The sequence below is a fragment of the Tamandua tetradactyla genome, chromosome 16 (assembly GCF_023851605.1).
Source record: "Tamandua tetradactyla isolate mTamTet1 chromosome 16, mTamTet1.pri, whole genome shotgun sequence".
Classification (NCBI taxonomy): domain Eukaryota; kingdom Metazoa; phylum Chordata; class Mammalia; order Pilosa; family Myrmecophagidae; genus Tamandua; species Tamandua tetradactyla.
The window spans coordinates 66,988,855-67,015,302 of NC_135342.1; the positions used below are offsets into that span (position 1 = coordinate 66,988,855).

Consider the following 26,448-nt stretch of genomic DNA (forward strand, 5'->3'; position numbering starts at 1 on the left):
CCACTGATACTTTTTAAAAATATGTCTTGTTTATTTATTTTATTAATTTTTTATTTAAAAAATATAACAGACAGGCACAAACATTCTTAACATATGATCATTCTGTTCTACATATATAATCAGTAATTCACAATATCATCACATAGTTGCATATTCATCATCATGCTCATTTCTTAAAACATTTGTATCAATTCAGAAAAAGAAATAAAAAGAAAACAGAAAAAAATTCATACATACCATATCCCTTACCCCTGCCTTTCGTTGATCACTAGCATTTCAGTCTAAATTTATTTTAACATTTGTTCCCCCTGTTATTTATTTTTATGCCATATGTTTTACTCATCTGTTGATAAGGTAGATAAAGAGCATCAGACACAAGGTTTTCACAATCACACAGTCACATTTTGAAAGCTATATCATTATACAGTCATCTTTGAGAAACATGGCTACTGGAACACAGATCTGCATTTTCAGGCAGTTCCCTTCAACCTCTCCATTACATCTTGGCTAACTAGGTGATACCTGTTTAATGCGTAAGAATAACCTTCAGGATAACCTCTCGACTCTGCTTGGAATCTCTCAGCCATTGACACTTTATTTTGTCTCATTTTGCTCTTCCCCTTTTTGGTCAAGAAGGTTTTCTCAATCCCTTGATGCTAAGTCCCAGCTTATTCTAGGATTTCTGTCCCACGTTGCCAGAAAGGTCTACATCCCTGGGAGTCATGTCCCACGTAGAGAGGGGGAGGGTGATGAGTTTGCTTGTTGTGTTGGCTGGGAGAGAGTTAAGCATGTTCTTTGTCCTGTAGATAGAGGAAAACTATTCTGAATTTTACATTTTAATTCTGTTACTCTGTAATTTTGTTTCATTCAGATATGTAGCTCTGACATCTTTGTTGAAGACTGTGCAGACAGATCATAATGCGGTACAGAGGCATAGAAGCACAATTGTGGACTGTCTAAAAGACTTGGATGTCTCAATAAAACGGTAACAAACAGACTCTTTATTGGTGTATTTTTGTTGTTGTTGTTGTTAAATGAAGTAAAGGAAACAGATTATTGATAGGTAAGGCCCATCCTCTCAAATAGTTTTGAGAGCAGGAATGTTGACATCTATGCAGTTACTCATTATTTTCACAAATGAACTCTGTAGAGTTCATTTTTTAATCTCCCTTTTTTAGAAAGGGGGATTAGCAGGGAGAAGTTTAGGTCAATTAAGGATGCCTATAAGAAATAATTAAGTGCACACTGGAGTTGTTCTTGGTTTATTAGTAAATATAACAGGCACAGGTAAGCTGGCAGAAGTTTACTTAACAGAGGTACTGTGTTTTGTGTGTTGGAGGATGAAAACAAAAGTGATCCATCGGCTTAGTGTTTCATCACAATGCTGAAACTCAAATTGCTGACAGCACACATATTTTCACAGTACTTCTACCCCAAGATCTTGGAGGCAGCCCTGTTTCTTAGAATGGTACGTCTAGAAATGACTAGATGTTAGAACAAACTAGATGTAGAGTGATCTATGAAACCATTCACTTAAAAGTTTACTGAGTTCCTTTCATTTGTAAAGAATAGATAGTGAGTGCTTGGGCAACATGGAAATGAACAAGACCAAGGCTCAGTAACACCAGCTTTTATTTAGTGCTTTTCAAAGGGTTTTCTGAGTTCTTTCAGTTGGTTCTAAGAGCAAGTCTGTGAGAGAGACTAGGCAATTACTTCTAACCCCATTTAACAGATTAGTTAAAATACAGCCCTAAAGGAATCAGTTGACTTACCCTAAATCTTACTCCTTCCAAGGGGCAGATCTGAGAATAGAGCTCAGGCCTTCTGATTCCTGTTGTGTTGTTTCTTTATAGCATTTAAGAAGTAAAATCTGCGTCTCTTTGACAGGCTACATAACAGATTAATAATTCAGAGAGCCTCATTTCAAACCTGGCTCTGTACTTAATAACTTAGTCAAGTTATTTACCCTTCAGTGCCACAGTTGCCTAATACGTAAAGTGTGAATAAAATAGTACCCACTTCCTAGGGTTATGCAGGACTAATTGAGCCTTTTAAGTGTTCTAGAATTTTAGCATCATAGAATTATTTTGGTTATTAGTAATGCATTTCAGGGATTTTCAAAGAAAAGTGGTGAATAGAGATTCAAAATATTAAAACTGACTTCCATAGTCTAAGAACAAATCTTGGTTATCTTGCATGCAAAGGTTGGGATCACATGATTGTGTGGGCATTAACACATCTGCCAGAGTGAAAATATACGTGGGTCTTTACTTCATTCCCACTATAGATATCATGACCATTTGTTTTGTTTTCCTGCAAGGCGTGCAATGGAATTGAGTTTTGCCCTGGTGAACGGAAATAATATCCGAGGCATGATGAAGGAATTACTTTATTTTTTGGATTCATGTGAGCCGGAATTTAAAGCAGACTGTGCATCTGGAATTTTTCTTGCTGCAGAAAAGTAAGATTTAATTTTATCTTTTTTTGATAAAAGATGCCAAAGACTTTTTAAAGACATCTTTAAAACATAGGAAAAATGCTGTAAACATGTTTAAAGCCAATAATATTTATTTCAACTCAATATTTACTTCAGTTGTAAGTTAGCTTTGAGAAGGCCATTATAATCAGCATTTTTATCATATGCTAAGGACCAAAAAAAATTCTCACTTGTGTAAAATCTCCTGTATTTGTTCTTTAACCTCTAAATTGTAGTGCTATGCAAAACTTTGAGAAAGTGCCTCAAGATTTTAATAGTAGGACTGTTTTCTCTGTATCCACCCTGAATTTAAAAGAATGAGTTCCTAGTCTTGGTGTTGTCTGGATTTGGGAATAGTCCATTTTCTTTTCTGATCCTCTTCTGCCCTGACTTTACAGTTTGTTTTCTGAGAAACCGAAGACAGAGTACCATTTCTCAGCTTTGTATCTCCTATTCAAATGTTATATGAGACAGCTGAGTTTGGCTATCTGCCATTTCATACCCTTTGAAAAAGGTACTGCTGCTTGGTTTGAAGGTGAAATGTCTGCAAATACAATCACTTAACCAGAGAGACCATAGGAAAAGATTCTCAGAGTCACTGAACAAAGGTTGGTTTACTGGTTCCAGTTTTTTCACCCTGTGGCATTGGTTTTTCAGGTATGCACCTTCCAAACGGTGGCATATAGACACAATTATGCGTGTTCTAACAACGGTAAGTCAACAAGTAATGGGGATGTACTGATAAATAAGCAGACAAAGCCCTGTTTTCATGGTGCTTACTTTTTAGCAGGGGATATAGGAAGTTCACAGGGGAGTATGTAATGTAATGTTAGATAAGGGTAAATACTATGAAGAAAACTAAAGCAGTATAAGGGGATACAATGATAGTAGGGTAGGGTGGCATATAAGACATTTGGCCAGATATTTTAGATAGTATAGTCAGCACAGGTCTCTCATAGGTGACATGTTGAGTAGAGATCTTAAGGAAGTGAGGAGGAGGTAGTACAAATATCCAAAGAAAGAGTGTACTATTCAGAGGGAGCAAATGTAAAGACCCTGAGGTAGCAACAAGCTTGGCCTACATGGAGAGCAACAAGAAGGCATGTGAAGCTAGTAGAGCGAAAGAGGCAGAGACTGGTAGAATTGAAGTCAGAGAGAAATAGGGACCAGAATATGTAGTACTTTACAGGTCTTTGGATTTTATTTTGAATATGCTGGGAAGCCGCTGGAGGATTTTGAATGGTTGAATTTATTCTAGATTTAGAATGACTCTGTTTTAAATTTCTTTGGTATTCTTCCAGAATTTCGGTGTTTCTCTACTTATCATTCAATTAATAGACAGGGATTAGAGATTTAAGAGTACAAATTAATTTGTAGTATCTTTTTTTTTTTTTTTATACATGGGCAGGCACCGGGAAACGAACCTGGGTCCTCTGGCATTCCAGGCAAGCGTTCTTGCCTGCTGAGCCACCGTGGCCCGCCCTAATTTGTAGTATCTTAACAAGAAAATGTGACAATATCTAATCATGTTCACCTGAAGTAGATAGCATAAAGGATAACATTCACACATGTGTCTACATAAAAATTTAAAATATATCTAGCAAAAGAGAAGAAAGTCTACAAAGTTAAAAGCCAAATGACAACTAGGGAGAAAATGTGACATTTGACAGCTTATTAACTGTAAATAACTTATAATTAATAAGTAAAATCAAACATTTTAATAGAATGTTTATCAAGAGCATTTGAACAGAAAGAAATGCCTAATTAACATTTGAAAATATACCCTCAGTAAAAAGATATAGTAAAATAAAAATGAAATATCATTTTTTAGTTATCAAACTTTTTAACCTAATTCCTTGTGTTAGGAAATAGAGAAAGAGGCATTACTCTTTACTGTTCTTTGGTCTGCTTGAATTTGGATGTTTTGTCTTCTAACTCACTGAACTGTCTCTTCAAATCCACTGTAGTATACCTTTAATATACTTTTTTTTTTTTTACTTCTCTGACGACTGTTCTTTAATGCTCCTTTCAAAATTCCTTGTTTGTGGATAATGACACTGAGGAATACAGCAAATAATGATTTTTGATTGTCAAACAATAACTACTTCCTCTTCCTCTTGAACTTCTCCTTTTTTTTAATTAATTAAAAAAAATTTTTAAATAAAAGAATAAACAGACACAAATATTCTTAACATATGATCATTCCAGTCTTTGTAAAAAATCAGTAGTTCACAATATCATCACATAGTTGCATATTCATCATCATGATCTTTCTTAGAACATTTGCATCAATTCAGAAAAAGAAATAAAAAGACAACAGAAAAAAATTCATGCATACCATATCCCTTACCCCCCCTTTTGTTGATCACTAGCATTTCAATCTACTAAATTTATTTTAACATTGGTTCCCCCTATTATTTATTTTTATGCCGTATGTTTTACTCATCTGTCGATAAGGTAAAGATAAAAGGAGCATCAGACTCAAGGTTTTCACAATCACCAGTCACATTATGAAAGCTGTATCATTATACAGTCATCTTCAAGAAACATGGCTACTGGAACACAGCTCTGCATTTTCAGGCAGTTCCCTCCAGCCTCTCCATTACATCTAGACTAACAATGTGATATCTGTTTAATGCATAAGTATAACCTCCAGAATAACCTCTTGACTCTGTTTGGAATCTCTCAGCCACTGACACTTTATCCTGTCTCACTTTGCTCTTCCCCCTTTTGGTCAAGAAGGTTTTCTCAATCCCTTTTTGCTGAGTCTCAGCTCATTCTAGGATTTCTGTCCCATGTTGCCAGGAAGGTCCACACCCCTGGGACTCATGTCCCACTTAGAGAGGGGGAGGGTGGTGAGTTTGCTTGTTGTATTGGCTGGAGAGAAAGGCCACATCTGAGCCACAAAAGAGGTTCTCTTGGGGGTCACTCTTAGGTCTGAATTTCAGTAGGCTTGATCTGTCCTTTGTGGGGTTAAGTTTCATGTGAACAAACTCAAGATTGGGGGCTCAGCCAATTGCTTTGATTGTCCCTACTGCTTGTGAGAATATCAAGAATTCTCCACTTGCAGAAGTTGAATTTTCCCCCTTTCTCACCATTCCCCCAAGGGGACTTTGCAAATACTTTTTTACTCACTGTTCAAATCACTCTGGAATTTATTGGGTCATCATTCTGGACAAACATACAAAATCTTATATGCTAGTTAAGGTTCTGTGTACTTGCGGTGTTTAATTAAGCTGTCCACATAAGGTATATTAGGAGGCACACTAGTCAAAATATAAATTTTGTACCAAATAAACATTTTTTGCTTTAGTCTCACACATAAGTTAAAATTTTAAAATATTAATTACCATCTATTTTCAGCACCCTGCAGTAATGACATTCCTTTGTTCTTCCTCATGCAAAAACATTTTTAAAATTTGTACATTTAGTCACTATTATTATACACGGTAGGCATTCCTAGATTATACCATCTCAATCTTTATCATCTATCTTTCTTTCTGATTTCATTTATGCCCCCAGCCCTCCTCCCTCTATCATTCTCACATTCAGCTTCATTCAGTGTTCTAACATAATTGTATTACAGTTAAGTAGTATTGTGCTGTCCATTTCTGAGTTTTTACAGTCAGTCCTGTTGCACAATCCGTATCCCTTCAGCTCCAATTACCCAATGTCTTACCCTATTTCTATCTCCTGGTGGTCTCTGTTACCAGCGAAATTCTCCAAGTTTATTCGCTAATGTCAGTTCATATCAGTGAGACCATACAGTATTTGTCCTTTTGTTTCTGGCTAATCTCACTCGGTATAATGTCCTTAAGGTCCATCCATGTTGTTACATACTTCATAACTTTATTCTGTCTTAACAGCTGCATAATATTTCATCGTATGTATATACCACAGTTTGTTTAGCCACTCATCTGTTGATGGACATTTTGGCTGTTTCCATCTCTTCGCAATAGTAAATAATGCTGCTATAAACGTTGGTGTGCAAATGTCCGTTTGTGTCCTTGCTCTCATGTCCTCTGAGTAGATACCTAGCAACAGTATTGCCAGGTCATATGGTAATTCTATATTTAGCTTCCTGAGGAACCACCAAACTGCCTTCTGCAGTGGTTGTACCATTTGACATTCCCACCAACAGTGGACAAGTGTGCCTCTGTCTCCACATCTTCTCCAGCGCTTGACATTTTCTGTTTTATTTTTAATGGCCATTCTGGTGCGTGTGAGATGATATCTCATTGTGGTTTTGATTTGCATTTCCCTAATAGCCAGGGAAGTTGAGCATCTTTTCATGTGCCTTTTGGCCATTTGTATTTCCTCTTCTGAGAAGTGTCTGTTGATATCTTTTGCCCATTTTATAATTGGGTTGTCTGTCTTTTTGTTGCTGAGTTGAACACTCTCTTTATATATTCTGTATGCCATTATCTGATATGTCGTTTCCAAATATTGTCTCCCATTGTATAGGCTGTCTTTTTACTTTCTAGATGAAGCCCTTTGATGCACAAAAGTGTTTAATTTTGAGGTGTTCCCATTTCTTTCTTTCTTTCTTCAGTGCTTGTGCTTTGGGTATAAGGTCTAGGAAACCACCTCCTATTATAAGATCTATAAGATATTTCCCTGCATTTTCTTTTAACAGTTTTATGGCTGTAGATCTGATGTTTAGGTCTTTGATCCATTTTGAGTTAATTTTTGTATAGGATGTGAGATGTGGATCCTCTTTCATTCTTTTGCATGTGGATATCCAGTTCTCTAGGCACCATTTACTGAAGAGACTGTTCTGTCCCAGGTGAGTTGGTTTGACTGCCTTATCAAAAATCAGTTGTCCATGGATGAAAGGATCTATATCTGAATACTCCATTCTATTCCATTGGTCAGTATATCTATCTTTATGCCAGTACCCTGCTGTTTTGGCTACTGTAGCTTCATAATATGCCTTAAAATCAGATAGCGTGAGACCTCTGTCTTCATTTTTCTTCCTTAGGATACTTTTGGGTATTCGGGGCACCCTGCCCTTCCAGATAAATTTGGTATTGGTTATTCTGTTTCTGAAAAATAAGTTTTTGGATTTTAATTGGTATTGCACTGAAACAGTAAATCAATTTAGGTAGAATTGACATCTTAACTATATTTAGTCTTCCAGTCCATGAACATGGTATGCCTTTCCATTTATTTAGGTCTCCTGTGATTTCTTTTAACAATTTCTTGTAGTTTTCTTTGCATAGTTCTCTTGTCTCTTTAGTTGAATTTATTCCTAAATATTTTATTCTTTTGGTTCCATTTGTAAATGGAACTTTTTTCATGATTTCCCCCTCAGATTGTTCATTACTAGTATATAGAAACATACAAATTTTTGAGTGTTGATTTTGTAACTTGCCACTTTGCTATACTCATTTATTAGCTCTAGTAGTTTTGCTGTGGATTTTTTTGTGGTTTTTGACATATAGTATTATATCATGTGCAAACAGAGTTTTACTTCTTCCTTTCCAATTTTGATGCCTTGTATTTCTTTTTCTTCTCTAATTGCTCTGGCTAGAACTTCCAACACAATGTTGAATAACAGTGGTGATAATGGACATCCTTGTCTTATTCCTGATCTGAGGGGGAAGGTTTTCAGTTTTGCCCCATTGAGCATGATGTTAGCTGCGGGTTTTTCATATATTCCCTTTATCATTTTGTGGAAGTTTCCCTCTATTCCTATCCTGTGAAGTATTTTCAACAAGAAAGGATGTTGAATTTTGTCAAATGCCTTTTCTGCATCGAGATGATGCAGAAAATTGAGATGATCACATGTTTTTTCTGCTTCTATTTGTTGATATGGTGTATTACATTAATTGATTTTCTTATACTGAATCATCCTTGCATACCTGGAATGAATCCTACGTGGCCATAGTGTATAATTCTTTTAATATGCTGCTGGATTCGTTTTGCAAGAATTTTGTTGAGGTTTTTGCATCTATATTCATAAGAGAGATTGGTCTGTAGTTTTCTTTTTTGGTAATATCTTTGTTTGGCTTTGGTAGGAGGGTGATGTTGGCTTTGTAGAATGAGTTAGGTAGCTTTCCCTACTCTTCAGTTTTTTAAAAGAGTTTGAGCAGAATTGGTACTAATTTTTTCTGGAATATTTGGTAGAATTTACATGTGAAGCCATCTGGTCATGGACTTTTCTTTTTGGGGAGCTTCTTAGTGACTGATTCAGTTTCTTTGCTTGTGATTGGTTTGTTGAGGTCATCTGTTTCTTCTCAAGTCAATGTTGGTTGTTCATGCCTTTCTTGGAAGTTGTCCATTTCATCTACATTGTCGAGTTTATTAGCATAAAGTTGTTCATAGTATCCTCTCATTACTTCCTTTATTTCTGTGGGGTCAGTGGTTATGTCTCCTCCTCCATTTCTGATTTTATTTATTTGCATCCTCTCTCCTTTTGTCCACCTCGCTAAAGGTCCATCAGTCTTATTGATTTTCTCGTTAGAACCACCTTCTGGTTTTGTTGATTTTCTCAGTTGTTTTCATATTCTCAATTTCATTTATTTCTGCTCTGATCTCCATTATTTTTTTTCCTTTTGCTTGCTTTGGGGTTAGTTTGCTGTTCTTTCTCTAGTTCTTTCACCTTTAATATACTTTTTTTTTTATTATTAACGGAAAAAAAAATTAACAGAACATTTAGAAATCATACCATTCTACATATGCAATCAGTAATTCTTTTTTTTTTTTTTAATAACGGAAAGAAAGAAAAAAAAAATTAACACAACATTTAGAAATCATACCGTTCTACATATACATTCAGTAATTCTTAACATCATCACATAGATGCATGATCATCGTTTCTTAGTACATTTGCATCGGTTTAGAGGAACTAGCAACACAACAGAAAAAGATATAAAATGTTAATATAGAGAAAAGAAATAAAAGTAGTAATAATAGTAAAAAACAAAATAAACAAAAACAAAAAAACCCTATAGCTCAGATACAGCTTCATTCAGTGTTTTAACATGATTACTTTACAATTAGGTATTATTGTACGGTCCATTTTTGAGTTTTTGTATCTAGTCCTGTTGCACAGTCTGTATCCCTTCAGCTCCAATTACCCATTATCTTACCCTGTTTCTAACTCCTGCTGGACTCTGTTACCAGTGACATATTCCAAGTTTATTCTCGAATGTCCGTTCACATCAGTGGGACCATACAGTATTTGTCCTTTAGTTTTTGGCTGGACTCAATCAGCATAATATTCTCTAGGTCCATCCTTGTTATTACATGTTTCATAAGTTTATCCTGCCTTAAAGCTGCATAATATTCCATCGTATGTATATACCACAGTTTGTTTAGCCGTTCTTCTGTTGATGGACATTTTGGCTGTTTCCATCTCTTTGCAATCGTAAATAACGCTGCTATAAACATTGGTGTGCAAATGTCCGTTTGTGTCTTTGCCCTTAAGTCCTTTGAGTAGATACCCAGCAATGGTATTGCTGGGTCGTATGGCAATTCTATATTCAGCTTTTTGAGGAACCGCCAAACTGCCTTCCACAGTGGTTGCACCATTTGACATTCTCACCAACAGTGGATAAGTGTGCCTCTTTCTCCGCATCCTCTCCAGCACTTGTCATTTTCTGTTTTGTTGATAATGGCCATTCTGGTGGGTGTGAGATGATATCTCATTGTGGTTTTGATTTGCATTTCTCTAATGGCCAGGGACATTGAGCATCTCTCCATATGCCTTTTGGCCATTTGTATTTCCTCTTCTGAGAGGTGTCTGTTCAAGACTTTTCCCATTTTGTAATTGGGTTGGCTGTCTTTTTGTTGTTGAGTTGAACAATCTCTTTATAAATTCTGGATACTAGACCTTTATCTGATCTGTCATTTCCAAATATTGTCTCCCATTGTGTTGGGTGTCTTTCTAATTTCTTGATGAAGTTCTTTGATGCACAGAAGTGTTTAATTTTGAGGAGCTCCCATTTCTTTCTTTCTTTCTTCAGTGCTCTTGCTTTAGGTTTAAGGTCCAAAAAACCGCCTCCAGTTGTAAGATTCATAAGATATCTCCCTACATTTTCCTCTAACTGTTTTATGGTCTTAGACCTAATATTTAGATCTTTGATCCATTTTGAGTTAACTTTTGTATAGGGTGTGAGATACGGGTCTTCTTTCATTCTTTTACATATGGATATCCAGTTCTCTAGGCCCCTTTTATTGAAGAGACTGTTCTGTCCCAGGTGGGTTGGCTTGACTGCCTTATCAAAGATCAAATGTCCATAGATGAGAGGGTCTATATCTGAGCACTCTGTTCGATTCCATTGGTCGATATATATATATCGTTATGCCAATACCATGCTGTTTTGACCACTGTGGCTTCATAATATGCCTTAATGTCCGGCATCGCGAGACCTCCAGCTTCGTTTTTTTTCCTCAAGATGTTTTTAGCAATTCGGGGCACCCTGCCCTTCCAGATAAATTTGCTTATTGGTTTTTCTAATTCTGAAAAATAAGTTGTTGGGATTTTGATTGGTATTGCATTGAATCTGTAGATCAGTTTAGGTAGGATTGACATCTTAACTATATTTAGTCTTCCAATCCATGAACACGGTATGCCCTTCCATCTATTTAGATCTTCTGTGATTTCTTTTAGCATTTTTTTGTAGTTTTCTTTGTATAGGTTTTTTGTCTCTTTAGTTAAATTTATTCCTAGGTATTTTATTCTTTTAGTTGCGATTGTAAATGGGATTTGTTTCTTGATTTCTCCCTCAGCTTGTTCATTACTAGTGTATAGAAATGCTACAGATTTTTGAATGTTGATATTGTAACCTGCTACATTGCTGTACTCATTTATTAGCACTAGTAATTTTGTTGTGGATTTTTCCAGGTTTTCGATGTATAGTATCATATCGTCTGCAAACAGTGATAGTTTTATTCTTCCTTTCCAATTTTGATGCCTTGTATTTCTTTTTCTTGTCTAATTGCTTTGGCTAGAACTTCTAACACAATGTTGAATAATAGTGGTGATAGTGGACATCCTTGTCTTGTTCCTGATCTTAGGGGGAAAGTTTTCAATTTTTCCCCATTGAGGATGATATTAGCTGTGGGTTTTTCATATATTCCCTCTATCATTTTAAGGAAGTTCCCTTGTATTCCTATCTTTTGAAGTGTTTTCAACAGGAAAGGATGTTGAATCTTGTCCAATGCCTTCTTTGCATCAATTGAGATGATCATGTGATTTTTCTGCTTTGATTTGTTGATATGGTGTATTACATGAATTGATTTTCTTATGTTGAACCATCCTTGCATACCTGGGATGAATCCTACTTGGTCATGATGTATAATTCTTTTAATGTGTTGTTGGATACGATTTGCTAGAATTTTATTGAGGATTTTTGCATCTATATTCATTAGAGAGATTGGTCTGTAGTTTTCTTTTTTTGTAATATCTTTGCCTGGTTTTGGTATGAGGGTGATGTTGGCTTCATAGAATGAATTAGGTAGTTTTCCCTCCACTTCGATTATTTTGAAGAGTTTGAGGAGAGTTGGTACTAATTCTTTCTGGAATGTTTGATAGAATTCACTTATGAAGCCGTCTGGTCCTGGACTTTTCTTTTTAGGGAGCTTTTGAATGACTAATTCAATCTCTTTACTTGTGATTGGTTTGTTGAGGTCATCTATTTCTCCCTGAGTCAAAGTTGGTTGTTCATGCCTTTCCAGGAACCCGTCCATTTCATCTCAATTGTTGTATTTATTAGCGTAAAGTTGTTCATAGTATCCTGTTATTACCTCCTTTATTTCTGTGAGGTCAGTAGTTATGTCTCCTCTTCCATTTCTGATCTTATTTATTTGCATCCCCTCTCTTCTTCTTTTTGTCAATCTTGCTAAGGGCCCATCAATCTTATTGATTTTCTCATAGAACCAACTTCTGGTCTTATTGATTTTCTCTATTGTTTTCATGTTTTCAATTTCATTTATTTCTGCTCTAATCTTTGTTATTTCTTTCCTTTTGCTTGCTTTGGGATTAGTTTGCTGTTCTTTCTCCAGTTCTTCCAAGTGGACAGTTAATTCCTGCATTTTTGCCTTTTCTTCTTTTCTGATATAGGCATTTAGGGCAATAAATTTCCCTCTTAGCACTGCCTTTGCTGCGTCCCATAAGTTTTGATATGTTGTGTTTTCATTTTCATTCGCCTCGAGGTATTTACTAATTTCTCTTGCAATTTCTTCTTTGACCCACTTGTTGTTTAAGAGTGTGTTGTTGAGCCTCCATGTATTTGTGAATTTTCTGGCACTCCGCCTATTATTGATTTCCAACTTCATTCCTTTATGATCCGAGAAAGTGTTGTGTATGATTTCAATCTTTTTAAATTTGTTAAGACTTGCTTTGTGACCCAGCATATGGTCTATCTTTGAGAATGATCCATGAGCAGTTGAAAAAAAGGTGTATCCTGCTGTTGTGGGATGTAATGTCCTATAAATGTCTGTTAAGTCTAGCTCTTTTATAGTAATATTCAGATTCTCTATTTCTTTATTGATCCTCTGTCTAGATGTTCTATCCATTGATGAGAGTGGTGAATTGAAGTCTCCAAATATTATGGTAGTTGTGTCCATTTCCCTTTTCAGTGTTTGCAGTGTATTCTTCACGTATTTTGGGGCATTCTGGTTCGGTGCATAAATATTGATGATTGTTATGTCTTCTTGTTTAATTGTTCCTTTTATTAGTATATAGTGTCCTTCTTTGTCTCTTTTAACTGTTTTACATTTGAAGTCTAATTTGCTGGATATTAGTATAGTCACTCCTGCTCTTTTCTGGTTGTTATTTGCATGAAATATCTTTTCCCAACCTTTCACTTTCAACCTATATTTATCTTTGGGTCTAAGATGTGTTTCCTGTAGACAGCATATAGAAGGATCCTGTTTTTTAATCCATTCTGCCAGTCTATGTCTTTTGATTGGGGAATTCAGTCCATTAACAATTAGAGTTATTACCGTTTGGATAATATTTTCCTCTACCATTTTGTCTTTTGTATTATATATATCATATCTGACTTTCCTTCTTTCTACACTCTTCTCCATGCCTCTCTCTTCTGTCTTTTCGTTTCTGACTCTAGTTCTCTCTTTAGTATTTCTTGCAGAGCTGGTCTCTTGGTCACAAATTCTCTCAGTGACTCTTTGTCTGAGAATGTTTTAATTTCTCCCTCATTTTTGAAGGACAATTTTGCTGGATATAGGAGTCTTGGTTGGCAGTTTTTCTCTTTCAGTAACTTAAATATATCATCCCACTGTCTTCTAGCTTCCATGGTTTCTGCTGAGAAATCTACACATAGTCTTTTTGGGTTTCCCTTGTATGTGATGGATTGTTTTTCTCTTATGCTTTCAAGATCCTCTCTTTCTCTTTGACCTCTGACATTCTAACTAGTAAGTGTCTTGGGGAATGCCTATTTGGGTCTAATCTCTTTGGGGTGCGCTGCACTTCTTGGATCTGCAATTTTAGGTCTTTCATAAGAGTTGGGAAATTTTCAGTGATAATTTCTTCCATTAGTTTTTCTCTTCCTTTTTCCTTTTCTTCTCCTTCTGGGACACCCACAACACGTATATTTGTGCGGTTCATATTGTCCTTGAGTTCCCTGATACCCTGTTCAAATTTTTACATTCTTTTCTAGATAGATTCTGTTTCTTTTTAGAATTCAGATGTTCCATCCTCCAAATCACTAATTCTATCTTCTGTCTCTTTAAATCTATCATTGTAGGTATCCATTGTTTTTTCCATCTTTTCTACTTTATCCTTCACTTCCATAAGCTCTGTGATTTGTTTTTTAGTTTTTCTATTTCTTCTTTTTGATCAGCCCATGTCTTCTTCATGTCCTCCCTCAATTTATCGATTTCATTTTTGAAGAGATTTTCCATTTCTGTTCGTATATTCAGCATTAGTTGTTTCAGCTCCTGTATCTCATTTGAACTATTGGTTTGTTCCTTTGACTGGGCCATATTTTCAATTTTCTGAGCGTGATCCGTTATCTTCTGCTGGCGTCTGGGCATTTAGTCAGATTTCCCTGGGTGTTCGACCCCGCAGGTTGAAAGATTTTTCTGTGAAATCTCTGGGTTCTGTTTTTCTTATCCCGCCCAGTAGGTGGCGCTCGTGGCACATGTTTGTCTATGGATTCCACCAGTGAAAGTTGTTGTGGGTCCTTTAACTTGGAAAACTCTCGCCGTAGGGGAGGCTCGGCAGCCGAAGCGTCTTGGAAGAGTGCCAGCCGGCCCGGGGGTCCGAACGCGGGGAGGCTCACCGGCCACCGCAGCACGGGAGATCGCCTGACTGAATTTCCTAGTCGGCCCAGGGCACCAAGCGTGGCTGGAGGGCGCCAGCTGCCGCAGCCCGGGAGAGTGCACTGTTCCCAACCGGACCGGGGTGTCATGTGTTTGGAAGGGACTCCCCAGTCACCGTTCTCCGCAGTCTGGGGATTTCCGACTCAACTCTCTCAGTTGGTCCGGGGGGCCTTGCGTGGTGGGGGGCGCCAGCCGCCGTGGCCCAAGGGGACTGCCTGCCCAATTCTGCCCGCTGGCCTGGGAAGGAGGAAGGGAGGGACTCCGGCCGCTTGCCGTCCCGCCCGGGAAAGCCCGCGCCCTTCGACGATCTCACTGGAGCTGGTTCTCCCAGACAGTCAGCCATTCCAGGATAGGGTATGCCATCCCTTTGATCTCCGTCGTGGCTCCGGGAGCTGCTCTGTATTTTCTCCACTCCCCCAGTAGCTGTTCTGGAGAAGGAAAGGTGAGGGTGTCAAGGCTGTCGAGTCCGGTGGCGGAGGAGCCGGTGAAGGCGGAAGAGGGCATGGTGGTGGTTGGAGAGCCGCCGGAGCAGGAGGAGAAAGGGAAAGATAAGATGGCGGATGGAGAGCCGCCGGAGCAGAAGGGGGATGAGGGAGAGGAGGGCGGGCGGGCTGGCTGGCTGGCGGGGCGTGGGTGCTGCGCTCCGGGCCGGTGGACAAAGAGGGAGAGGAGGGTGGGCGGGCTGGCTGGCTGGCTGGCGGGGCGTGGTCGCCGCGCTCCGGTCCGGCGGACGAAGAGGGAGAGGAGGGCGGGCGGGCTGGCTGGCTGGCCGGGCGTGTGCGCCGCTCACCGGGCCGGCGGACCTCCACCTTTAATATACTTTTAATTCCATGTATTGTGCCTTTCATTCTCATAAGATATTATTTTTCTTTACATGGTTTCAGATTCTTCTTTTATGCTTACCCAGTGTCATCTTAATATGCTTTATCTCCTTACTAATCTCCCTGAATTAATTTAGGAAATTTATTTGAACATCTTTGATTAGTCATTCCAAATTCTTCATTTCCTCTCACTTATTAATTTGCTTCTTTGGGTCACATTTTCCTGTTTCTTAGTGTGGCTTCGAACTTTTTGCTGTTGTCTGGACGTCAGTTTATCTTGATGAATTAACTCTGAAGGGTGGGTTCTTTTTCTTATGTAAGAAAATGTTGTTGTTTATTGGCTTTATGATAATGCTCTTCTTTGACACTTGTTGGTTCTTCAGTATCACCCAACCGAAGCAGACAGGGACCTAGGAAGGGGGTACACACCAGTTCCACCGAGCTTGGAAAGAGGATCTGGTGTTAAAGATGCCAACAAGTCTTTAATTCTGCTCTCCAAGGGTGTGTTTCTGGCCTGTCAGCTTGTATTCTTTGAGAATGTATTACCCTCGGTCCTCAGAAGGCAGGATGTTCGTAGCTCTCTGCTGGCTGCAAACACTGACTGGGAGGGCCTGGCCAGGTGTGTTGAAACCACAGGACCCAGGAGTCTAAATTCACCTGCAAAAGTTGGAACAGTGCTAGACCGTGTCCTGCTCTATTCTTGGGAAAGCAGATTTTTGCAGCCCTCTCAATCTGCTGCCGCTTGCCAGACGGGGACAGAACAACCTGAAGCAGTTTGCCCCAAGTTGGGGATGGACACCAGAAGCTGGAAATTACGGTCTTTTCCTGCAGTTTCTCCATCTCTTCACCTGCGTTTTTCTGGGTGCTGCACAGTACTCCCCCTGATCTCTGAAGCCGTATAACCATTGTTCTGGACAATTCCTGCCTGTCCTTAGTTGTTTTTTTGCGGGGGAGAGAAATGAGCCCTGAAACTCCCCAATCATCCATCTTCCTGAAGTCTCTGCATCCAGAAATTTTGATAGATTATAATTTTATTTTTATTTAGTTCCAAATATTTAAAACTTTTTCTTGAGACTCCTTTTTGCCCATGTGTTATTTAGAAGTATGTTTTTTAATTTCCAAATATTTTGGAATTTCTAACTATCTTGTTTTTTTTTTTTAATGGGTCAGAAATAGGTATTTATTAAATGAGAAAATAGACATTGATAAACAGCAGGTAAGGGAAGCATTCTGTAATAAATGCCACGGAGGCAAGTGGAAAGTAACCTGGGAAAGTACAGCAATCAATATGGATTAAGTCATTTAAAAAAAACAGAAAAAATAAAATACAGAAAAACTAGTTGAAAACAATGTAGAATTTTTTTTTTATCCTGAATATAGATTTACAATACTTTTTAAAGTCCAAAAGTAGTGAAGATATTATAAAGCAAATTTGGCTTGTCAGAAAATTAAATTTCTGGGGAATACAAAATAGCAGTTGAGAATACTAGACCAGAGCAAATATCTGCCAGGAAAATAAGGTGTTGGGATTTACACAGGTAAATGGGCAGAATGCATGTTCCCCAGTGAGAAGGTAAGTAGTTGCAGGCGTGTGACCTGACCAGGAAAGAAGAATATAATCAAACAAAGAGGCAGTAATTGCAAGAAATAAGAGAGCACAGAATAATAAGCCAAGCTGGATGCAATGAGACTGTCGGAGTGCTGGTGCCAGTATGGATGACCATCCTGTGGGTCCAGGCTTGCGGGGTGCTGTGGTGGTGACACCAGTGGGCCTGTGCTGGCCCCTTTTGTGGGAACGGTTATGCCGAAGAAGTCACAGGCCATGAAGGGACAGCCCCAGCTTCTAACTCTGGCTCTGCCTGTCTTTACCTTCTAAGCTCCTGCCTAAGTCCTAGGGTGTGTGGGTCTAGGTGAGCACACTCCATTCCCTGAACAAGGAGGCTGGGGTTTCTGAAGAGCAAACCAGGAGAGCAGACAGTAAGCTCCAGCAGCAAAGGAGTCTGGAAGGCACTGATGGATGGCCTCTGAGGCCATCACTTCACCCTCAGCATGCTCCACATGCATGGCCCAGGTCCCCAGTGCTGGCACTGCCAAGCCCATTTGCCCCCCGTTGTGGTCTGAGAACATAGTTTGTATGATTTCTATTCTTTTAAATTTAAAATGTATTTTGTCATCTAGAATGTGGCCTGTCTTAGTGAATGTTCATGTGAGGTTGTGAAGAATGTATTCTGCTGTTGTTCAATGAATTATTGTATAAATGCCAATATAAATCATGTTGAGGATTTCTCTTATTTAAAGCACTCTACTTCTCTGGTTAGGGAAGAATGTAAATAAGTCACAACACAGATTATCTGTGTTTTGGCTTGTCAGCTTTCCTTTTCAAGAGGTTTTTCAAACCTCTCCCTTTTCCTGTGTTTTATTTTGTTTTATTTTACATTGTGGTAAAATGTATACAACATAACATCTCTCATTTTAACCACTTTCAAGTATAGAGTTCGGTGGTATGAATATCATTCAGTGTTCTTCTACCCTCATTCCCATCCATTATCAAAACTTTTCCATCACCCCATACCAGCATTCCATTAAGCATTAAATCTCCATTGTTCTTGTTTTTAATCTTTCTTAAGATTAAAAATTCCAGTCACCTGGGATTTTTTCTTCCTCCCTCTTTACTGTTTTCTAAAACACGTGTGGTGAGGCCTGTTCTCAGTCTTGTAAATCACGTCCACTGCTCTGTCAGTAATGGGAGATAGACCAAGGTTAGTTGATTAGAACTAGAGCAGATAAGAATGGAGGTTAGTTGATAAGAACCCAGAGCCATGGGTTTTGCTGTTTATATGTCCTGTCCAGCCTAGTTAGTTATTGTAATGTTCAAGATTTAGTTTCCCTAAAGGTTAAATCATTTTACTTTGTTCCATGGTTACATATTGTATTTTCACTAATCAAAGGAAGAGGATATTAAGGAGACCATGTTTGTTTTCTTAAATACTATGGTTAAATTCAAAATATCTTTTATTCCTGGAACTAATACTGGTTAGCTCCATAATGTTTATAAACACTAGTTTTTAAGGACAGTGTGACTTTATAAATATATACAAGTTTTACAAATGTTACTATTTGTTTAATTCCGTTTATTTTATTTACTATGCCCTTTCAAACTGTACATGTAAACTGTTCTTCCCTCCATTCCCCCAGGGTATATAACTACTATAGTAAGCCCATATAATTTCAACGCCAGTGTTAGGTGGTTGTGGGAGGGGAGAGACCGTTGGTTAAACTATGTTTTACTATATAATTATGTTCCTAGCTAGTATACTTTTGAATTTTTGACATTTTAGGCCTTAATCTGTTTTGAGTAGAAAAGATCTTTCTTGATCTTTTTAAACTTTTATATTTTATTTTTACTTTGGACAAAAATGCTTTAGAATTTTTTTTTTAATAGTTAATAAATTTATTTAAATGAGTCATACTTTCAGTTTGAGCTTCTTATGAACCAAGAATTAGAACCAACTTTATCTAATTAGAACCAACTTGTATCTTTGCTTTGTGTAGTAGTCTTTTAACAGCAACAGTTATAGTAACTAATATTCATCATTATTGATGTGTGTTTCTTAGGATGAACTATCTCCCATTCCTTTTAGGCAGGAAGTTATGTTCGTGATGATGCAGTTCCCAATCTGATCCAGTTAATAACTAATAGTATGGAAATGCATGCCTATACTGTTCAGCGTTTATACAAAGCAATTCTTGGTGATTATTCTCAAGTGAGTATTTCATTACAACTGCCTTACTACCTGGGAGTGGAGGGTGGGATGGAGGATGGTGTGACAGAAATTACCCTTTCTTTTCCTGAAATGGTCTTATTATAACACTCTAAATGTGCCTTAGTTTTGACCTTTATCCTTAGATGACCTATGACTTACTTACATTAAATATTTTGAAAGGATTAACGTTTTTGACAAGCAGTAATATTCTTTTGACAGCAACCTTTGGTACAAGTGGCTGCATGGTGTATAGGTGAATATGGAGATCTACTTGTGTCTGGCCAGTGTGAAGAAGAAGAGCCTATTCAGGTATGCATAGTTATTCTTGGGTAAGGAGGAGGAATATCATTTTGTTTTTGTTATAGGAAATTAATATTTAGTGGGAAGTACAGGTTGATCCCTTGAAAACGTTTTTTGAAGTAATGCCAGACTTATTTTGGGATACCTGTCATTTTTTGAGATGGAGCTTATTGGGCCATTGTGAAATTTCAGAACCATCTTAGACCATCTTCCACATCTCCCCACTAAATTATATTATTTCTCTTACCCTCTGGGTAATGAACAGGAAGACATTAGATATGTCCATGTTCCCATTTGCTGATTAAAGGACATGCTTTAGGGGAAATTATAGCGACAGTACTTGAAATATATGTATCTTTTTTTTTTTCCTTCCTCTACTTCTGCCTCTTGAAGTGGTAATATGCTTCTCAGCCCCCAGTTAGCATTTTCTGCTCTTTCTCTATACTTCCTACCTGTTTCTGGTTAATGGAGCTTTGCAGATTGGACAGTAACACAACAGGGTTTGTATTAGAATCTTTTATAGTGGAAGGATTGTGTTTCTGGTGGCATCCTATGATTTAGTATCAGGTGTAGATCCTTGCCTGTTACCATCCAATTTTTTTTTTCCTCCACAGGTAACAGAGGATGAAGTGTTGGATATTTTAGAAAGTGTCCTAATTTCCAATATGTCCACCTCTGTCACACGAGGTTATGCCCTTACTGCCATTATGAAGCTTTCTACTAGATTCACCTGTACTGTAAAGTGAGTATTGAGGGAAAATAAACAGGTTGCTTTGCAATTTAGAAAAATGTTTTATTATGGAAATTTCAAACAGTAACAAAAGTCAAGAGACTAATAAGACAAATTGGCATGTATCTATTACCACATGAATAACAACCCTCCATTTGTGGATCCTCAAAAATTGTATAATTTATATTTTGTTCTATCTCAACCTGTCATGTTCTTCCCGCACTTCCCATGGATTATTTTGAAGGTCAAAAGTTGTTATTTATTTATTTTTTAATTAATTAATTAATTAGCTAAAAATACAAAAAAACATTGAACAAACGCAAACATTCTTAACTTTTGATCGTTCCGTTCTACATATATAATCAGTAATTCACAGTTGCATATTCATCATCATGATCATTTCTTGGAAAATTTGCATCTATTCAGAAAAAGAAATAAAACGAAAACAGAAAAAAATTCATACATACCATACCCCTTACCCCTCCCTTTCATTGATCACTAACATTTCAATCTAAATTTATTTTTACATTTGTTCCCCCTATTATTTATTTTTATTCCATATGTTTTACTTGTCTGTTGATAAGGTAGATAAAATGAGCATCAGATACATGGTTTTCACAATCACACAGTCACATTGTGAAAGCTATATCATTATACAATCATCTTCAAGAAACATGGCTACTGGAACATAGCTCTACATTTTCATGCAGTTCCCTCCAGCCTCTCCAATACCTCTTTTTTTTTAGTATATAATCATTCCGTTCTACATATATAATCAGTAATTCACAATATCACAGAGTTGCATATTCATCATCATGATCATTTCTTAGAACATTTGCATCAATTCAGAAAAAGAAATAAAAGGTAACATAAAAGAAATAAAATGAAAACAGAAAAAAAAATTTTACATACCGTACCCCTTAGCTCTCTCTTTCATTGATCACTAGCATTTCAAACTAAATTTAACATTTTTTCCACTTATTATTTAATTTTATTCCGTATGTTCTACTCATCTGTTGACAAGGTAGATAAAAGGAACATCAGACCAAGGTTTTCACAATCACACAGTCACATTGTGAAAACTATATCATTATACAATCATCATCAAGAACCATGGCTACTGGAACACAGCTCTACATTTTCAGGTAGTTCCCTCCAGCCACTCCATTACATCTTGAATAACAAGGTGATATCTACTTAATGCATAAGAATAACCCCCAGGATAGCCTCTCAACTCTGTTTGGAATCTCTCAGCCATTGACACTTTGTCTCCTTTCTCTCTTCCCCCTTTGGTTGAGAAGGTTTTTTCAATTCCTTGATGCTGAGTCTCAGCTCATTCTAGGGTTTTTCTCAATCCCTTCATGCTGAGTCTCTGCTCATTCTAGGATTTCTGTCCCACATTGCTGGGAAGGTCCACACTCCTGGGAGTCATGTCCCAGGTAGACAGGGGGAGGGTGGTGAGTTTGCTTGTTGTGTTGACTGTAGAGAGAGGCCACATCTGATCAACAAAAGAGACTCTCCTGTGGGTGACTCTTAGGCCTTATTTTAAGCAGGCCTGACCCATCCCTTGTGGGGCCAAGTTTCATATGAACAAACCCCAAGACTGGGGGCCAGCCCACAGCCCTGGCTACCCACACTGCCCGCGAGAACATCAAGAACTCAACTAGGGGTTCTCACCACTCCCCGAAGGGGACTTTGCAAACACCTTTCCACTCACTAATCAAATCACTCTGGGATTCATCGGGGCATCACTCTGGACAAACCAACAAAATCTAATGTCCCACTCAAGGTTCCATGTACTTATGTTGTTCAACCAACTATCTACATAAGTTATACTAGGAGATGCACTAGTCAAAATATAAATTCTGCACCAAATAAACATTTTTTCTTTAGTCTCACACACAAGTTGAAATTCCAAAATATTAATTACTATCAGTTTTCAGCACCCTGCAGTAATGATGTTCCTTTGTTCTTCCCCATGCAAAAACACCCTTCAAAATTGTATGTTCAGTCACTATCATTATACACTCTAGGCATTCCTAGATTATACAGTCTCAATCTTTATCATCTATTTTTCTTTGTGATTTCATTTATGCCTCCAGCCCTCCTCCTTCTATCATTCTCACATTCAGCTTCATTCAGTGTTTTAACATAATTGGTTGTTTACCATTAGGTGGATTGTGCTGTCCATTTCTGAGTTTTTTATATTCAGTCCTGCTGCACAATCTGTATCCTTTCAGCTCCAATTACCCAATATCTTACCCTATTTCTATCTCCTGATGGTCTCTGTAACCAACAAAATATTCCAAGTTTGTTCACTAATGTCAGTTCATATCAGTGAGCTCATACAATATTTGTCCTTTTATTTTTGGCAAATCTCACTCAGCATAATGTCCTTAAGGTCCATCCGTGTTGCTACATACTTCATAACTTTATTCTGTCTTACAGCTACATAATATTCCATCATATGTATATGCCACAGTTTGTTTAGCCACCCATTTGTTGATGGACATTTTGGCTGTTTCCATCTCTTGGTAATTGTAAATAATGCTGCTATAAACATTGGTGTACAAATGACCATTGTGTTCTTACCCTCATGTCCTTTGAGTAGAGACAATATATAGATGGGTTCTGTTTTTTTTTTTAAATTTTTATTTTTTTTAATTTTATTTTTTTATTAATTAACGGAAAAAAAGAAATTAACCCAACATTTAGAAATCATGCCATTCTACATATGCAATCAGTAATTCTTAACATCATCACATAGATGCATGATCATCGTTGGGTTCTGTTTTTTAATCCATTCTGCCAGTCTATGTCTTTTGATTGGGGGGTTTAATCCATTAACATTCAGTGTTATTACTGCATGGGTAGTACTTTCTTCTGCTATTTTGCCTTCTGGATTTTATAAGTCATATCTAATTTTCCTTCTTTTTACCTTTACTCATAGTCTTCCTTTCTACACTCTTCTCCACATCTCTCTCTTCTGTCTTCGTATCTGTCTCTAGTGTTCCCTTTAGTATTTCTTGCAGAGCTGGTCTCTGGGTCTCAAATTCTCTCAGTGATTTTTTGTCTGAAAATTTTTTAATTTCTCCCTCATTTTTGAAGGACACTTTTGCTGGATATAGAATTCTTGGTTGTCAGTTTTTCTCTTTTAATAATTTAAATATATTATCCCACTGTCTTCTCGCCTCCATGGTTTCTGCTGAGAGATCTGCGCATAGTCTTATTGGGCTTCCCTTGTTTGTGATGGATTGCTTTTCTCTTGCTGCTTTCAAGATCCTCTCTTTCTCTTTGACCTCTAACATTCTGATTAGTAAATGTCTTGGAGTATGTCTATTTGTATCTATTCTCTTTGGGGTACGCTGCACTTCTTGGATCTGTAATTTTAAGTCTTTCATAAGAGTTGGGAAATTTTCAGTGATAATTTCCTTCATTAGTTTTCCTCCTCCTTTTCCCTTCTCTTCTCCTTCTGGGATACCCACAACACGTATATTCGTGCGCTTCATATTGTCTTTCAATTCCCTGAGTCCCTGCTCATATTTTTCCATTGTTTTTCCTATAGTTTCTGTTTCTTGTTGGATTTCAGATGTTCCATCCTCCAGTTTTGAAATCCTATGTTTTGTCTCTCGAAATCTACCATTGTAGGTTTCCATCGTTTTTTTCATCTCTTCTACTGTGTCTTTCATTCCCATAAGTTCTGTGATTTGTTTTTTCAGACTTTCAGTTTCTTCTTTTTGTTCTTTCCTTGCCTTCTTTATATCCTCCCTCAATTCATTGATTTGGTTTTTGATGAGGTTTTCCATGTCTATTCGTACATTCCGAATTAATTGTTTCAGCTCCTGTATGTCATTTGAATTGTTGGTTTTTCCTTTGACTGGGCCATATCTTCAATTTTCCTAGTGTGATTTATTTTTTGCTGGCGTCTAGGCATTTAATTACCTTAATTAGTTTATTCTGGAGGTTGCTTTCCCTTCTTTTATCTAGGGTTTTCTTTGGATGAATTTGCGTCTATCTGTTCTTTGACATTCCTTTCAGCTTTATCTGGACCTTTAGCTTACGTTTTGTTTAACAGAGGAGAATTTTTCAGTTCTTGTTTTCTTGTTTCTTGCCCTGCTAGTGTGGTGCCTTTCACCCACACACATTTAGGAGGGTCTACTTAGATATTATAGACCCCAGCCAGCTTTTCCCAGACCAAACTGGCCTCCTATCAGGAGGAAAGAGTCACCTGCGTCGGTTTTCCCTGAGGGTGAGACCCAGCAGGTTGAAAGACTTTCCTGTGAAGTCTCTGGACTCTGTTTTTCTTATCCTGCCCTGTGTGTGGCACTTGTCTGACTGCAGGTCCCACCAGCATAAGATGATGCAGTACCTTTAACTTTGGCAGACTCACCCTGCTGGGGGTGTGGTGGAGACAGAGGAGAGGTTGTAGGCTGGTTTTAATGGCTTCAAATTACCACGCCCTGGTTTCTGAATTACTTGATGGAGGGATTCCACTTGAGTTGGGCCTCACCCCCCCCCCCCAAGGCACAGGCTCCAGACAAGCCCCCAAAAGAGCTCACTTCTGCCTATGTCTGGGGCAGTTGCAGCCTGAAAAGTCCTGCTGCTGTATCCAGAGGCAGTCAAGCCTTTATAGATACACAGCCACAAAAACCTCTGTTTCCTTCTTTTTTTTTTCCCCCTTTTTCTGTCAGTCCTGCCCCCTTGGCGCCGGGGCAAAAATGAGCAACCTCCGCTTTGATCAGGTTCACCTAAGCTGGGGGCCTATTTTTAGTAGTCAGAATTAGTTAATTAGTCCCACAATTGGTGTTTGATTGTGCCCAGTCTTTGCTGCTGGTAAAGTCCTTTCCTTTCCCCTCTGGAAAGCAGCCTGTGGGGGAGGGGCACTGGCTGCCGCAGCTTTGGGAACTCACAGTTCGGGGGGATGCTCGCAGCTGGTCCAGACTGGGGTACGCTGTGTGTCTGGTCACTGACGTCCCCAGGAGCTGTTCTGTACTGTTTCTGGTTATTTAGTAGTTGTTCTGGAGGACGAACTAAAACACGCACGTTGTTAAGCCACCAGCTTGACCTGGAATCCTTAATAATTAATTTATCTTTAATTGTGAAGTATTTTGTTCTAGTTTGCTAGCTGCCGGAATGCAACACACCAGAGATGGATTGGCTTTTAGTAAACGGGGATTTATTGGTTCTTCCGAGGAAAGGCAGCTAACTTTCCACTGTGGTTCTTTCTTACGTGGAAGGCACAAGATGGTTTCTGCTGGTCTTCTCTCCAGGCCCCTGGGTTCCAACAACTTTCCCCGGGGTAACTTCTTTCTGCATTTCCAAAGGCCTAGGCTGACTTGCAAGTGCTGAGATGAGGAATACTGAGCTGCTTAGCTGTGCTACGTTTCAATCTCTCATTTAAGCACCAGCCAATTAAGTCAAACGTCACTCATTGCAGCAGACATGCCTCCTAGCCGACTGCAGATGTAATTGGCAACAGATGAGGTTCACGTACTATTGGCTATGTCCACAGCAACAAGACTAGGTATGCTCCCCTGGCCAAGTTGACAACTGAATCGAACTAACACATATGTATAACATAAAAATCATTTTAACCATTTTAAAGGGACAGTGCTTTGACATTATTTCATAATACTGTGTAACTTTCACCAGTATTTCCAGATTGACTTCATCATTTGAAACCAAAACCCATGCTTATTTAGCAACAATTCCTCTTTCTCCTCTCTTCTCCCTTTATCTCTGGTAAACACTGTTCTGGTTTCTGTCTCTGTGAATTTGCTTATTCTAATGATTTCATATAAGAGAAATTATGCAGTATTTGTCCTTTTGTGTCTGGCTTATTTCACTCAATGTGATGTCTTTTCAAGGTCATTAGTTTTGTAGCACATACCGGCACTTTGCTTCTTTTTATAGTTGAATAATGTTCCATTCTTTGGATATGCTTTATTTCACCATTTATATGGTTAATGTCTCAGATTATATCATTTCACATGCCCATTAACAAATTTAAAATGTTATTTTTCATATTTGCCTATTAAGTCCTGGGTTAGGTGGGAAGCAGTCACA

General features: G+C 38.0%; 1 protein-coding gene and 1 non-coding gene across 7 annotated transcripts in view; both read left to right on the forward strand.

The window, feature by feature from the left end:
* AP1G1 (adaptor related protein complex 1 subunit gamma 1) overlaps nucleotides 1–26,448 on the forward strand; it is a 131,325-nt gene that overhangs the window by 82,946 nt on the left and 21,931 nt on the right. For all 6 annotated transcript variants that reach the window (XM_077132917.1, XM_077132916.1, XM_077132922.1 and 3 more), the window contains 6 exons: nucleotides 872–985; nucleotides 2,321–2,461; nucleotides 3,134–3,188; nucleotides 19,230–19,352; nucleotides 19,572–19,661; nucleotides 20,267–20,394. In XM_077132917.1, the coding sequence (XP_076989032.1) occupies nucleotides 872–985; nucleotides 2,321–2,461; nucleotides 3,134–3,188; nucleotides 19,230–19,352; nucleotides 19,572–19,661; nucleotides 20,267–20,394 (651 nt within the window). The remainder of the gene's footprint in view (nucleotides 1–871; nucleotides 986–2,320; nucleotides 2,462–3,133; nucleotides 3,189–19,229; nucleotides 19,353–19,571; nucleotides 19,662–20,266; nucleotides 20,395–26,448) is intronic.
* LOC143660470 (small nucleolar RNA SNORD71) lies at nucleotides 1,328–1,412 on the forward strand. The gene has a single exon (XR_013164068.1). It is a non-coding gene; the product is annotated as a small nucleolar RNA SNORD71 (small nucleolar RNA).